At 49.7% G+C, this 16,370-nt stretch overlaps 1 protein-coding gene across 5 annotated transcripts in view; it reads right to left on the bottom strand.

Annotated features, from left to right (window-relative positions):
- Positions 1–16,370, bottom strand: part of LOC146177308 (uncharacterized) — a 141,975-nt gene that overhangs the window by 74,882 nt on the left and 50,723 nt on the right. For 4 of the 5 annotated variants that reach the window (XM_084580423.1, XM_084580424.1, XM_084580422.1 and 1 more), the window contains one exon: positions 7,494–7,568. The exons of the other annotated variant lie outside the window; for it this stretch is intronic. In XM_084580423.1, the coding sequence (XP_084436549.1) occupies positions 7,494–7,568 (75 nt within the window). The remainder of the gene's footprint in view (positions 1–7,493; positions 7,569–16,370) is intronic. 5 annotated transcript variants of the gene reach the window in all.

Raw genomic sequence — 16,370 nt, 5'->3', positions numbered from 1 at the left:
GGTCACCCCCGTTTCACGCCTCGTTATGAGCCGCCCCGCACCGATACTACTCCGCCTCCTCCTGTGTCCAGCCGGTCTCCTTCCCCGCCAGCCCGCCGTTCTCGTTCACCTCTTCCTAGCCGCAGTTCCTCGACGTCCTCTGCCGGCCGCTTCACGGGAAACTAGCCAATGCAGCTCCCGGAGGTGACGCTGCATTGGTACCCCGACCTGGAAATCCTCTACTGCCCATTTCTTCGCCCTGTAACCTCCTCTCCCTGTTCGTGGATGGTGTTCCCGTCTCTGCCCTCATTGGCACTGGTGCCCAAGTCTCGATCATGAGCTCATCGTTTTGCCGCCGCCTCAAGAAAGTACAGACCCCCGCCGCTTCGCCCACCGTTCGTGTTGCCGATGGCAGTACTGCTGCCGTCACTGGGCGGTGCACCGCCCGAGTCACCCTTGCCGGTCATAACATCCCTGTTTTGTTCACCGTCCTCAACCAGTGCCCTCACAATGTAATCCTCGGCCTTGACTTTTTAACGGCCCACTCTGCCCTTATCGACTGCTCCAGCCGCCTTCTTCGTTTGGGCCTCCCTGTCTGCTCAAAACATCCTCCATCTGCACCCCGCCTTCGCTCCACTGAGTTCGCTCACCTGCCCCCTGACTCTGCTGTTTACCTACCTCTGTCACCTTTCCCACCTGTGCCTTACGGTGACTATCTTGCTTGCCCTATCACCGAGGTCTTTCTTGACCGCAACGTCGTTCTTCCTCATCTCATCGTACGCGTTACACAGAACAGCACCTACCTTCCTATCCTGAACTTCAGTCTGTCACCCCAAGTTCTCCCCGAAGGAATATCCCTTGCTACCTTGTCCCCTCTCACAGACTGCACCATTTGTGCACTCACTCCTGGCCCACATTCAAGCGTCCTTCCAACACCCGTACTCTCCACCACAATTACCGACCCTATTTCCGCAATGATTGCCTCTGACCTCAGCCCCGAACACGCTCAGGACCTGCACAACCTTTTGTTATCCATCTCCGACATTTTTGACTTTGCTGCCGGTTCTCTGGGCCAAACATCAGTTGTAACTAACCGTATTGACACCGGCGATGCAAAGCCGGTACATCGGAGGCGTTACCGTGTGTCCCTTTCTGAGAGCCAAGTCATCCAGCAGGAGGTCAACAATATGTTGGGCAACGATATCATCGAACTTTCGAACAGCTCCTGGACATCTCCTGTCGGGCTTGTTAGAAAGAAAGACAACAGTTGGCGCTTTTGTGTAGACTATGGACACCTGAACAAGATTACAAGGAAAGATGTTTACCCGCTGCCGCGAATAGACGATGCCTTGGACTGTTTACATGGAGCCCGATACTTTTCCTCCATCGACCTTCATAGCGGCTATTGGCAGATCTCTGTTGACGAGCAAGACCGCGAGAAGACAGCTTTTGTCACACCCGATGGACTTTACCAATTTAAGGTTATGCCTTTTGGACTTTGCGACGCCCCTGCTACTTTTGAACGAATGATGGACTCTTTACCCCGCGGCTTCAAATGGAACACTTGTCTATGTTACTTGGATGACGTGATTGTCTTCTCGCCCTCGATCGAAAGCCATATTCATCGCCTTTCTTCCATCTTGGCACTTTTCCGCCATGCCGGACTTCAACTGAACTCAAAGAAGTGCAGTTTTGGTCGCCGCGAACTTAAAGTGCTTGGCCATTTGGTGAATGCCACTGGCGTGCAACCCGATCCCGACAAAGTTCGCGCTGTCAGTGCGTTTCCATGTCCCCGTTCACCCCGTGATGTCCGCAGCTTTATAGGACTGTGTTCTTATTTTCGCCGGTTCGTCCCAAACTTTGCCGCTGTTGCTCGTCCTCTCACCAATCTGCTGAAGAAAGGCGTTCCTTTCTAATGGGGACCAGAGCAGGCTAACGTATTCTCCACCCTCATCGCTATTCTCACCAATCCTCCTGTGTTGGCCCATTTCAACCCATCTGCCAAAACGGAACTTCGCACCCACGCCAGTGGCCACGGGATTGGTGCCATTCTTGCACAGCGACAACGCGGCCAACATTGCGTTATTGCCTACGCCAGTCGTCTCCTGTCATCAGCAGAACAGAACTATTCTATTACGGAACGGGAGTGCCTGGCTCTCGTTTGGCCCGTTGGAAAATTCCGACCCTACTTGTTTGGCTGACCCTTCACTGTAATTACCGATCACCACGCCTTATGTTGGCTCTCTTCCCTCAAGGATCCTGCTGGCCACCTCGGCCGCTGGGCACTGCGCTTGCAGGAGTATACCGGTCAGCTTCACCAGGATGCAGACTGTCTGTCCCGTTATCCCGTAGATCCCCCTTCCTCTACTGACCATAAGTCGGACCCCTGTGTCTTCTCTATATCGCACTTTTCCCACATAGCCAACGAACAGCGGTTGGTACCAACCCTCAGTTCTCTTATCGACCGCCTCCGCACACACAGGCGTGACTTCCCTCGCCCTGTTCTTCCTTCATGGGAATACGATATACCGCCGCAACATGCGACCTGATGGCGCTGAGCACTTGCTGGTCGTTCCTCAACACCTACGCTCTGCCGTTCTCGAACAAATGCACGACGCCCCTACAGCTGGTCATCTTGGCCTCTCACGCACATACGACCGCATGCGCCGGCGTTTCTTCTGGCCTGGACTCTACCGCTCTGTCCAACGTTATGTAGCCGCTTGCGACCTCTGTCAACGCCGGAAGAAACCCCTGTGCCACCACCTGGACACCTGCAGCCGATTGCTATCCCGACTGAGCCATTTTCTCGTGTTGGCCTTGACCTCCTAGGGCCCTTCTCCGAGTCCTTGTCAGGAAACAAATGGATCGCTGTGGCCACCGATTATGCCACCCGGTACGTGATCACTCGCGCCATTCCAACCAGCTGCGCCACAGACGTTGCTGACTTCCTTTTGTACGACGTCATAATACACCATGGTGCTCCCCGTCAACTTACCGACCGTGGCCGCTGTTTCCGTTCCCGAGTTGTTGAGGAAATACTTCGTTCTTGCTCCGTTCGACACACGTTCACCACTGCGTATCACCCTCAGACGACCGGCCTTACGGAGCGTTTTAACCGCACACTCACCGACATGCTCGCAATGTACGTATCCGACAGTCATCGCGACTGGGATATTAGTCTGCCATTTGTCACCTTTGCATATAACTCTTTGCGTCATGACACTGCTCTGTACTCTCCATTCTATCTTCTCTTTGGAAGAGACCCGTTACTGCCCTTCGACACTTTGCTTCCTGCCGCTGGCCTCGTCACAACCTATGCCCGCGATACCATTGCCCGAGCCGACGCTGCTCGCCAGATTGCTCGTCACAATCTCACCATCTCTCAAGAAGCTCAAAAACGCCGCTACGACGCTCACCACCGCAGTGTGCACTATCCTCCCGGACCTCTGGTGTTGCTCTGGCTTCCGTGCCGTCGTGTGGGGTTGTGTCAAAAACTTCTGCCCCACTACACAGGTCCTTACCGTGTACTACGCCCAGTGGCCGACATGACCTATGAGATTTCACGGCTCCACCTAAAGGAACCAACTGCTACACCAACTTCCGAAATCGTACATGTCGCCCGCCTAAGGCTATATTACTCCCCCTTCACATCATACGCCTAATACGCACCGGGACGTTGCCTTTTGCCGAGGGGGGTAGTGTTACCTGGAAACGCGGGACCAAAGTGATGTGCTCACTGACGAAGATGACGACCGAGGAACACGGGCACGACAAAGCGGAAAAAAGAGGACGACGCTGACAGAGTGGACACTGCACGGCTACTGAAGTCTCAGCATCAAGTTCAGCCTATCGTAGTGCTGATACATTAAGTACATCCCCGTAACAATATATATATATATTATATATATATTGTAAGGGTGCGTTGAAGCTCAGGGTGGTGTTCAGGTCGACCGTTTAACAAGCGCGTCAGTCTCTTGCGTCTTCGGCTTTGTCTGCCGTCTTCTTTTTTAGCATGCACCTTTCGACATATGCTCGTCGTCTTTGTCACCGTCGACAATCACCGAGCATTGGTGTGACACTACAATTATCCCCGGGAGAAAAAGGAGGCACCCTGCCGACTCATGGTGTGGACACAACAGGCGGGTCGTAACAGGGCTTGAGGCGGTCAACCTGCACTGTTTCACGCCCGCGGCGACGCATATACGAGGTCGGTACAAGCGGTTCTATAACGTAGTTCACCGGAGAGGTCTGGCAAATAACCCGATATGGGCCATGGTATTTGGAAGCAAGTTTGGTAGAGAGGCCGGAAGGGGTGGCAGGAACCCAAAGCCACACGAGGGAGTCTGTGCTGTATGAATGAGCTGGACAAGACTGTGCGCGAAGGAACTGCTGGTGACCTTGGTTCTGGGTTGTATATGAGCGGGCCAACTGGTGACATTCTTCTGCATATGCTGCTGCTTGAGAGACTCTGGTCGCTTCGGAGGTGTCAGGGCGATAAGGAAGTATCGTGTCCATAGTTGAGGTGGGTTCACGGCCGTATAGAAGGAAAAAGAGGGAGAAGCCGGTCGTGCTTTGTATGGCAGTATTATAAGTGCACGTGACGAATGGGAGAAGCCGGTCCCAGTTTGAGTGGTCGGACGCGACATACATGGCCAGCATGTAACTGCAGGTGCGGTTAAAACGTTCCGTCATGCCATTTGTCTGCGGATGGTAGGCCGAGGTAGAACGGTGGACAATGCGGCACTGCTGAAGAAGGGCTTCAATGGTCTCGGAAAGAAAAACACGGCCACGGTCACTGAGCAAATCTTTAGGTAAACCGTGGTGCAGAACGAGATGGTGCAGGATGAAAGACGCAACATCTGGCACCGACGCAGAAGGTAAGGAAGATGTTTCTGCATAGCGGGTAAGGTGGTCAACAGCCACGATGACTCAACGGTTACCAGCTGGAGTGACTGGTAGTGGCCCGTAAAGATCAATACCAACATGATCGAATGGCCGGCTGGGGCAGGGCAAGGGCTGCATCGGAACGGTGGAGTAGTGCGGAGGGTTTTTGCGGCGTTGGCATTCCTGGCATGCGCGAACATAATGACGCACGAAGCGGTACATACCCTGCCAGTAATAGCGGTGGCGAAGACGAGTGTAAGTTTTCAACACTCCGGCGTGGGCACACTGAGGATCGGCGTGAAAAGCGGTGCATATTTCCGAGCGGAGATGCCGAGGAACGACAAGGAGCCACTTGCGTCCGGCGGAAAGGTAATTTCGGTGGTAAAGCATGCCGTCGCGGATAGAAAAATGACGAGCTTGGCGGTGAAGCGTTCGTGAAGCTGTGTGCAGAGAAGGTGTAGATAAAAGCGTGAGAAGAGAAGCGATCCAAGGGTCTTGCCTTTGTTCATTGGGCATGTCGGCAATTTCTAGCGAAAATGAGTCACTTATGGTGATAGCTGTCAAGTCAGAGCCACATTGAAGAGGTGATCTAGACAGGGCGTCGGCATTAGAATGCTTATGGCCAGACCGGTGGGCGACCTGAATGTCGTACTCTTGTAAGCGAAGGGCCCAACGAGAAAGACGGCCGGATGGGTCTTTAAGGGTGGACAACCAGCAGAGTGCGTGATGGTCCGTAACAACAGAAAAGGGACGACCGTAGAGATATGGGCGGAACTTCCCAATGGCCCAAATGATGGCCAAGCACTCCTTTTCTGTTACAGAATACTTATTTTCGGCCTTTGTTAAGGTACGGCTGGCATAAGCAACAACGTGCTCTGGGTTGCCGGGCTTTCGTTGTGCAAGGGTGGGGGCACGCCACCGCCATGAATGTGGTCATGAATACGCCCTTTCTTGCAGGCTATCCTGTTTTCGGCCATCACCCCAGTGCTTTCTGGCTACCATGCCAGTCCACCCTTGACTCTGAATTTCGACGGGCCGGCCTACTACCTTCCCGAGCCGCTCATGACAGATGACGAAGGAGCGTTGCCACCGGCTATTCCTGCCTTCATACTTTCCTTCATCTGGCAACCACGCGGGACTATCAGCGCTGGAAATCTGCGTAGTCTTCATAAAGCGCGGCCGTTCTTGTGCCAGTTGGGGCACGCCACCGCCATGAATGTGGTCCTGAATACGCCCTCTCTACTGCAGGCTATCCTGTTTTCGGCCATCACCCCAGTGCTTTCTGGCTACCATGCCAGTCCACACTTGACTCTGAATTTCGACGGGCCGGCCTACTACCTTTCTGAGCCGCTCATGACCGATGACAAAGGAGCATTGCCACCGCCTATTCCTGCCTTCGTACCTTCCTTCATTTGGCAACCACGCGGGACTATCAGCGCTGGAAATCTGCGTAGTCTTCATAAAGTGCGACCGCTCTTGTGCCAGTTGGGGCACGCCACCGACATGAATGTGGTAATGAATACGCCCTTTCTACTGCAGGTTAGTTACTTACTTCAACCTTGCATTCGTTCGAGCGATCCATTCTTTTTTGCGGTGTCGTGCCCCCTTGACACTCTTGAATCTTGGCGTAGACTGATTTTTCAGTCATGTTTTGCATACTGCGTTAATGCCTATCTCACATTGTTACTGCTTGGGCTGTCCGGGGGCATTGAGCTGAATCCACGTCCGGACCCTGACTCACGCGTATCGCTTGAATCCATTTCATCGGCAATTGCACGCATCGAGCTCACCCAGAACAATATACTGTCTGAAGTTTCGGTAATACGAGACGCTCAAAAAAGCATAGAAAACATGGTTTGTAGTCTTTCGAATCGCGTTGATGCGCTTGAAAAGATTGTGGATAGTTACCAATCCGAGGAAAACAGCTCTAGATCGGCCACTAACCCTACCATCGAGAAGATATCTTTAGATATCAAGACACTTACGAGGAAATGTGACGACTCTGAAAATCGTCTTCGTCGCACAAAGCTGCTCTTTCTTAGCATCAGGGATGTAAAGGGCGAAACTTGGGCGGAGACGGAGTCAAATGTTATCACATTTTGCTGTGAGATACTAGGTTTAAATATCGATAGCTCTGAAATTGAGCGAGCCCATAGACTTGGTCGCATCCGAGAAGCAAAGAATCGGCCCATTATAGTTAAGCTAGTCAATTACAAAACAAAGTGTAACATCCTCTCTGCTGGGCCCAAGTTGAAAGATCAGTCGAAGATTACTCGGCGCGTGTTCGATTTGGCCGCGGAAAACTATTTGCATATGCGCAGCAGAGCTCTTCTAATTTCAAGATGTGCTTTGACAAGCTTATCATTGGCAATAAAGTGTACATGTATGACGATGACTCCGACTCCGTGCATGAACTAAAAACATAGCAGTCACCATTCTTATTCGTCCCCTCGAACTGAGAAGAAAAAAAAGCATAAAAAAATTGAGGGGGAGCCCGGACCAGCAAAAGCTTTGCCAGGCTTAAACCAATTAAAAATAAATAAAAACGAGCAGCAGCTCGAGATAAAAAAAAACACTTGTTAAAAGCGATAGAAGGTATTAAAAAAAAACAAAAAAACAAACAAACAAACGAGGTCCATGTCGAAAGGTGGTCCACGCTGGTTTAAGAAGATTAAAAGGAAAACCCCAGAAGGTAGCATCCAGACCTGCAAGTGAAACAAAACACAAACCAGAACCAGAAAAGAACAGCAGCAAAACCACCGTCACACAAAATGACAAATAACAATACGGGGAGAGAGGCAGACGTACGAAACTCAAAGCATAAAAAAAGAGAGACTGGGGTAGAAAAGTAAACAGGACAGTCCCCAACAAAGAAATAAAAATCGGGTGAACAATAGAGAATTGCTGTCTCCTACGGCATTGTAATCGTTGGTCCACAAATTAAAGAGAGAAAATACTGATTTTAGGAATAGAAGAATCAAGCAAAAGAAAAAAATTAACTTCCGACACCACAGACAAGAGGTAGGGGATGAGAAAGAATGGCAAAACCTACACAAAACATTAAGAGAGAAAAAAAACTAATAAATCTAGTCTGATGCGAAAAGACGTCCGTCACTATGCCAGATTATATTAACCGCTAAATGCACGGGTAAGAGAAACGATGGAGGAAGATTCATAAAAAAAAAATTACTGCACCACTATACCGGACTCGTGTGACAACCGCAGCAGAAAAGGCAAAATAAGTAAAATGTCAGATATCACAGAGGAACAAGAAAACAAAAAATAACTCTACTCATTTCATAGCAGTATGCATGCTGCCCATACGGACCTGGCTCTGTAGGCAAGAGTGCCTGCAGTCACGGGCACATCCAGGAAAACTTAAAGGCATGCCTTAAGCACTCTGCTCAACACAGGAGCACGGAGCCCTCCCCTGTGCAGAGCGTGGTAGGGGTCTTCAGGACCCTCCGACGAGACCCTCGCCCCCACCACCATCAGGCTCAAGCACAGGTCGTCCGCTGGTGCTTGTAAAAACCAAGATGGAGAGTTGGCGGCATCGAAGGGCACGCCACGACGAAATACCATTGGACACGTAGTCACCGCGAAAACACCGGCACCCGGTCTCGCCGCCATATCAGCCTGTTCAAGCTCCCACCAGTGCGCCTGCGTGTCGAACTATGTCTGTCGTCCTCACAAACGTTCGTAGTTTCATACCGAAGAAGGAAACTGTGGAAACTATCCTAAAAGACAATCAAAGCAGTATTGCGGTATTCACCGAAACATAGTTGACTCCGGACATCTGCAATGATGAACTGCTTGACGACATGTCATCTTTCACCGTTCATAGGCTTGACAGGGCCGGTCGTAGGGGCGGTGGCGTTCTTGTACTGATAAAATCGGTTATACATTCCTTCACTATTGATGTTACATGTCGCCATGAAATTCTCTGTGTAAACTTTTCGCCTCCCGGAAGCACAAATATACTGATTGCCTGTTATCGCCCACCGGATTGGGATACCTCTTTTACTAACGATCTGCACTTGGTCCTTCTTGATTTGAATTTTCGCTATCCTAACGCCAATTATATTCTTTGTGGCGATTTTAACTTTCCAGATATTGATTGGATGAGCTTATCTGCATCCTCCCGCTGTTCCAAAGATTTTATTGATCTCGCTCTTATGTTTAATCTTGCCCAAACTGTAAGCATGCCAACTCGCAATAATAACACACTGGATCTAGTTCTTTCCACCAATCCCGATTTGATACAGTCAATGCAATGTGTCAGTGGTGTGAGCGATCACAAAATGCTGCTATTTGACTTATCCTTCCCAGCCCTGTTCCACAGAAATCCACAAAACACATACGTGACTACAGGCGGGCAGACGTGTCTGGTATTAACGAAGAGTTAGAAATAATTTACCACTCCTTCCATGAAACTGCCTCTCTAAAATCTGTGAACGAAAACTGGCTGTTATTTAAGCACAAACTTTTATCACTCATTCATAAGTACGTTCTTCTCGTTTCTATTCGCGGTAATACAGAAAACCCGTGGTATTCGAACGCTTTGAGAAAGCTATCCCGAAAGAAAAAACGCCTTTTTCGTGCAGCGAAGACATCACATTCTGAACTTAAATGGGAAAAATATTTTACTTGCCTGAAGGAATACATACAGCTTTTGAGACAATCAAAGAAAAAGTTTCATCACCAGGACCTACTCTGCATTCTTCGTACCAACCCCCAAATATTCTGGAATATTCTGGCACCTACGCGCAATAAAAGCCATAACATTTCCTTACTTAATCACAACTCCCCAGTGCCGATTGATCAGCGTTCCGATGTCATGAATTCATACTTCTATTTTCACTCGAGAACCTACCCTGAACACACCTAACCAACCTCCTTTAAACTTTGCTCAGATGCCCCCCATTCACATCAATTCTGAAGGAATTGAAAAATTGATCGACAGCTCAAAGCTGTAAAGTAGCCCTGGTCCGGAAAATATATCTGCGAAGGTGCTTAAGTCCACCAAAGTTATTTCCAGCCTTATCTTTCAGATCATATTCACGCAGTCCTTAGTTAGCAGTTCGATTCCGGATGACTGGAAACTAAGTAGAGTATCTCCAGTGTTCAAATCAGGAAACCACTCCGATCCATCCAATTATCGCCCTATTTCGTTAACTTGCATAGCCTGTAAAATAATGGAACACACCATCTACTCCCAAGTTGCAAGCCACCTCGATAATAACTCATTTTTCTTTAAGAACCAACATGACTTCCGCCCCGGTCTTTCCTGCGAGACTCAGCTCTTTGAATTCACTACTGACCTTCACTTTAACCTTGACTCATCTTTCCAAACCAATGTCATATTCCTGGACTTTTCCAAGGCATTCGATCGCGTCCCGAACAAAAGACTGATGTTTAAACTTTCACGCCCTTGTATTGATCCATGAACTTTGTCCTGGATTAACTGCTTCCTCACGAACCGCTTTCAATACACCGTCATCGGAGGGCATCATTCCGGCACACACGAAGTAATCTCGGGCGTGCCGCAAGGATCCATGCTTGGGCCATTGCTGTTCCTCATCTTTATAAGTGACCTCCCCTCTGGCATAGCATCATCCATTCGCCTGTTCGCCGACGACTGCGTCTTATACCGTCGCATTTCTTCTCACGATGACCAAGTAACCCTTCAAAACGACTTACGTAAAACTGATACCTGGTGCTCAGACTGGATGATGGAACTGAACGTAACCAAATGCAAATTCATGCTGGTGTCACGTAAACGTTCTTATATTTCCTATACATATTCACTAAAGGCAACTATCATATCACAGGTTGAAACTTACAGGTATCTCGGCGTCCTAATCAGCAGTAAACTAACATGGAATGAGCACATCACCAAACTAGCTGCTGACACTTCGAGAACTCTGGGCTTTATTAGAAGGTCACTTTCACTATCACCTCCATCCATTCGCAAACTTGCGTACGAAACTTTCATTCGCCCGAAGCTCGAATACGCATCTGCAATTTGGTCCCCTCATCAAATGTACTTAATTAACGAAATTGAATCCATCCAGAATCGCGCTGCCCGTTTTATATCTTCAAATTATGACTTTCGTTTCAGCATCAGCAGTATTAAGACATCTCTCGGTATCAGCCCTTTAGCCCTAAGACGCAATATTTCTCGCCTATGCCTGTTTCATAACCTGTACCACAACTTCCACCATCTCCGTGATTCTCTGTTAGTTCCACCATTGCGCACATCATCTTGTCTGTTCAACTTCATGAGCATCCAGCGCTTACATGGATCTACTAACGCCTTTAATAAGTCTTTTCTACCAGCCGCAATTCAAGAAAGGAACCAGCTTCCCGAACACATTGTAACCGAACGTGACCCTACTAGATTTAAAGAACACTTGAAATGTCATTTCGCTTCATAACCGATTGTTTCCTCTTCCTGTTTATTTGCAGTGCCTCCTTCATTTGTATTTGAGCATTTTGACTTTTTGTACCTATGTTTAGACCATGAACGATTGTTATCTTTATGTGTTACCTCCCCCCCCCCTTATGTAATACCCCACCTGGGGCCTTTAAGGGTACAATAAATGATGATGATGAAGGACAGCACCGAGACCTACACCGCTGGCATTAGTGTGAATTTCGGTAGGCGCCGCAGTGTCAAAATGGCGGAGAATCGGAGGTGACACTAGAAGGCGCCGAAGTGTCGAAAAGGCCTCATCGCAGACGGATGTCCAAGACGAAAGAGTGGCGTCACGGGCAAGGAGATCAGTCGACGGCGAGATGATCGAAGCGAAATTGCGGACGAAGCGACGAAAATACACGCACAGCCAAATAAAACTACGCAACTCTTTTAGAGAAGTTGGGCGTGGAAACTCAGCTACTGCACGGAGTTTCGCAGGATCTGGACGAACACCGTCTTTCGAAACAACGTGTCCCAATATAGGAAGCTGGCGAGCCCCGAAGCAGCACGTTTTCAAATTTAGTTGCAGGCCGGCATCAGTCAAACACTTTAGCACACACTCGAGACGGTCCAAATGTGACGTAAAATCTTTTGAAAACACGACAACATCGTCCAGGTAACAAAGACAGTCATGCCACTTGAGTCCGCACAAAATTGTGTCCATCATGCGCTCGAAGGTGGTCGGCGCGTTGCACTATACAAACGGCATGACGTTAAATTCATAGAGGCCATCAGGTGTCGCAAAGGCGGTGGTTTTCGGTCGATCGTCAGCTGCCATGGGTACCTGCCAGTAGCCCGAGCGAAGATCCAGAGATGAAAAGAATTCGGAAGGGGGTATACGTCTTTTCGCGTTATCTTGTTCAAACGCCTGTAATCAACACAGAACCGTATAGAGCCATCCTTTTTCCTCGCGAGAACAACTGGAGAAGGCCAAGGGCTGTGTGAAGGCTGGATGACGCCACGCTGAAGCATGTCATTAACGTGCTCGGTGATAACTTGACGTTCAGCAGCCGATACCCGATAAGGGCGCTGGCGTACCGGGGCGTGTGTACCGGTGTCGATGCAGTGAGTGACTACGGATGTGCGCTCTAAAGATGTCCGAGGAAGGTCGAATGAGGAACGGAAGCGCTGCAGCAAGCTGACAAGCTGGTCGCGTTGATCTGCTGAAAGGCTGGCATCCAGACAGCCAGAAAAAGCTGCATTGGAGTCGTCGTTCTGTACAGAAGCGGGCAAGTCAATAGTATCGAGCTGCAGTGGGGTTGGGTCTTATGAGACGGAATATGTCATAGCGTCATCAAAGGACTCGACATAACCAAGACGTTCTCCACGAAAAAGCGTTGACAGACAAGGCGACGGGTTAGAGACGTAATGGCGCTGTAGCCACCACAGAAAGTCAGAAGGGCGAAAGGCAGAACTAAGCAATGGCGACGATTAGCGGCATGAGTCGGAGTGAACAGAACTGTCGAATCAGAAAAGCCGGTGCAGGAAACGGGCACGAGGACGGCAGAGCAGGCGGGGATGTCAGTATCTTCGGCCACAGTTATCTTATCGACGTGGAGCGGTGTGTCAGACGAGGCGGCCGGTGAAAGCAGAGACAATTCGATGCTGGCTCGGGCACAATCAATAATCGCATGATGAATGGTGAGAAAGTCGCCACCCAGAATCAGTTCGTGAGAGCAGCGAGGCAGCACAAGAAATTCGGCGACGTACAAAACACCCTGAATGACAATTCGAGCTGTGCACGCCGCAAGCGGTTGAATGCAATGTGAGCTGGCAGTTCCGAGAAAAAATTTCGAAACAGGCGCCGTACGTAACTTTACGAAGTCGGCGGCAAAGGTTGGCACTTATAACAGACACAGCGGCGCCAGTGTTCACAAGAGCGAGAACGGCGACGCCATCAACAAACGCTTCGATAACGTTGGTCGGGGAAGATGGAGGACTTGCACAAGTAGAGGAAAACGCAGTTTTTGCCTCCGGAACTGTGGCTGTTAGTTTTCCTCCGGGCCAGCAGGAAAGCGAAGGCGCAGCGGCGAGACGGAACGACGCCGGGGAGGCGGCGATCGACGCGAGGAGTGGGAGGAGCGGTCAGGATAAAATGAGTCCGTAGAAGTGCCAGCAGGGACATGGGGAGGGGAAGGTTCAAAGTTTGAACTGTTGTAACTGATCAGGCGTTTTCTCAAGAACAGCGCGACTTGGACAAGGACGGAAGGAAGACAACACGGACAGGCACTGTCTGTGTTGTCTTCCTTCCGTCCTTGTCCAAGTCGCGCTGTTCTTCAGAAAATGACATACCAACTCGCCCAAGCATCAGCTCTAACAGGCGGGGGCCATTGCGGTATGACTGCGTGCGCTGGCTACAAAGCCGGGCGACGTGGCCAGGAACGCCACATGAATAACAGATTGGGGCGGTTGTCGGAGGTCCGCCATGGATTGTTGACCGGACGTCGAGGAGGCAGATAAGGGCAGGGCGGAGGTGGTTGCGGTGGGAACGGCGCAGCATACGCGACAGGGCAGGGTGGTGGTCTGGCGGCGACAGCGGCGTACGTTAACGGGGCTGTCACAGGCGTAATTTAAGAGCTTGGCGGTAAAACTTCTGCAACTTGCTCCTGGATGGTGCGTCGAAGTGCAGAATCTATCGATGGGGTGGTTGCGGCAGAAGCAGGGAGGAGCGATAGTTGGTGAGCCACTTCCTCCCGTATAAAGGCCTTGATCTCGGGAAGGAGGGAAGGCGGTTCAGAAGTGAGACCGCATGCTGTCGGAGGTACGAATAACCGATCGTTCACGAGAGAACGCCGGGTAGAAGCTCGTTGCCTCTTGAGGACGTCGTAACTCTGACAGAACTAAACCACTTCGACGACGGTTTGGGGGTTTCTGGCCGTCAACATGTGAAATGCATCGTCGGAGATTCCCTTCAGGATTTTGGTGATTTTGTCAGCTTCGGATATACAAAGATCAACACGTCTACAAAGATCCACAATGTCCTCTATGTAGCTGGTGAACGTTTCATCGGGATTCTGATCGCGGGATTCGAGGCGTTGTTCGGCGCGCAGTTCGCGCACAGCGGGGCGGCCGAACACCTCGTAAAAGCTCGTTTTGAAGGCCGACCAGGTGGGTAGGTCGGGTTCGTGGTTGCGGAACCATAAATTTGCTACATCGGTCTGGTAAAAGAGGCCGTTGGCTAACTTCGTGGGTGTCGTACCACTTGTAAGCGCTCACGCGTTCGTAGGAGGACAGTCAATCGTTTACATCCTGGTCGTCGGCGCCACTAAAAAAGCTGGGGTCACGCTGGCGAAGCCCACCAGAGCACAGGATGGTAGGGGAAGCAATGGGATCAGTCGAGTGTGGAGTGGCGGTCTGGCTTGTTGCTTCAGGCATAGCGGATGGCTTAGCGAGTGTGCGGCTTCGAAGCTCCACACACTCGCTAGATAATAAACACAAAGATAATTAAACACAAAGTAGAAGAAAAAAACAACGTGCTGATGGTGGGAACCGAACCCACGACCTCCGAATATCGCGTCCGGTTCTCTTCCAACGTAGCTACATCGGCCGCTGTCCCCCCTGCGACTTGCTCGGGTATTTATGTTGGCTGTATACGAACCTTGTGAGTGTTCACCTGCGCCACCCTCAAACATAGCGGCGGACGTGGAACGTCCTTTGTTACCGCCAGCGTCACGTAGAACGTCATCAAGAGCGAGGGCGAAAGCTGTGCTAGAACCCTCTTACGCTACCTATGGCTTCAAGACTGCCAGAACCGTCAGCAAGTAGCAGGGGGGACAGTGGCCGATGTAGCTCAAATGGAAGAGCACTGGACGCGATATTCGGAGGTCGTGGGTTCGGTTCCCACCATCGGCACGTTGTTTTTTCTTCTACTTTGTGTTTAATTATCTTTCCCCTAAACAGAATACATTACTAATTTCTGTGATTATCCAAGTAAACATTATAAAAAATACATAAAGTACCATCCCCAAAGCTTTCCTTGGCCTCACCGACTGTTGGCTTCTTTCCTTCATGTATTATAACGAGCACCCTCATTTCCCCTTAATTGATCTGCTTGGCGCTTACGGGGGTCTCGGTTCTGGCAGTCTTGAAGCCATAGGTAGCGTAAGAGTGTTCTAGCACAGCTTTCGTCCTCGCTCTTGATCACGTTCTACGTGACGCTGGCGGTAACAAAGGACGTTCTACGTCCGTCGCTATGGTTGAGGGTGGCGCTGGTGAACACCCTCAAGGTTCGTATACAGACAACATAAATACACGAGCAAGTCGCAGGGGGGACAGCGGCCGATGTAGCTCAGTTGGAAGAGCACCGGACGCGATATTAGGAGGTCGTGGGTTTGGTTCCCACCATCGGCGCGTGGTTTTTTTCTTCTACTTTGTGTTTAATTATCTTTCCCCTAAACAGATTACATTACTAATTTCTGTGATTATGCAAGTAAACATTAAAAAAATACATAAAGTACCATCCCCAACGCTTTCGTTGGCCTCGCCGACGGCCGACTGTTGGCTTCTTTCCTTCACATTATATATATATATATATATATATATATATATATATATAATATAGGTAATGATTTTTAAAGTTTAATGCTTTCTGTTACACTGATTATATTTTACCTTTCTACGTCGACACATGACGATGATCAGAAAACAGGCAGCTGGAAATTACTCTTCACAGAAAATTAACAGTTCTGTTCTATCTTTATGAAAATATTAAAGAATTTATTTAAATTGTGGTTGTGTTCATACCCATCAGTGTCCTGCGATTAGGTTCCATTTTCTGTGGCGGTGTTATAATTGATGTCAATCTAACCTACCTCAATGTTCCATATCAACCCCCGACGACGCACTGGCGCATTGGAATCTAGGAGAGATGGATAGAGCACCGGTTCTGGGGCTCCCATTGTGGCGAAAATATTTGTTTCTTCTTTGCCTGACTATGTAGCCTTGACAGGGATTATTTAAGCATGCCCGCTGTTTCTTCACGTCGGCATCAGTACCCCGCTGCGGTCCAAACTGATCAACTTCACTTCCA

Source organism: Amblyomma maculatum, chromosome 10 (genome assembly GCF_055883805.1).
Source record: "Amblyomma maculatum isolate TAMU_Amacu chromosome 10, ASM5588380v1, whole genome shotgun sequence".
Classification (NCBI taxonomy): domain Eukaryota; kingdom Metazoa; phylum Arthropoda; class Arachnida; order Ixodida; family Ixodidae; genus Amblyomma; species Amblyomma maculatum.
The sequence above is the reverse complement of the archived record's forward strand: the minus strand, read 5'-3'. Positions and strand labels throughout refer to the sequence as shown.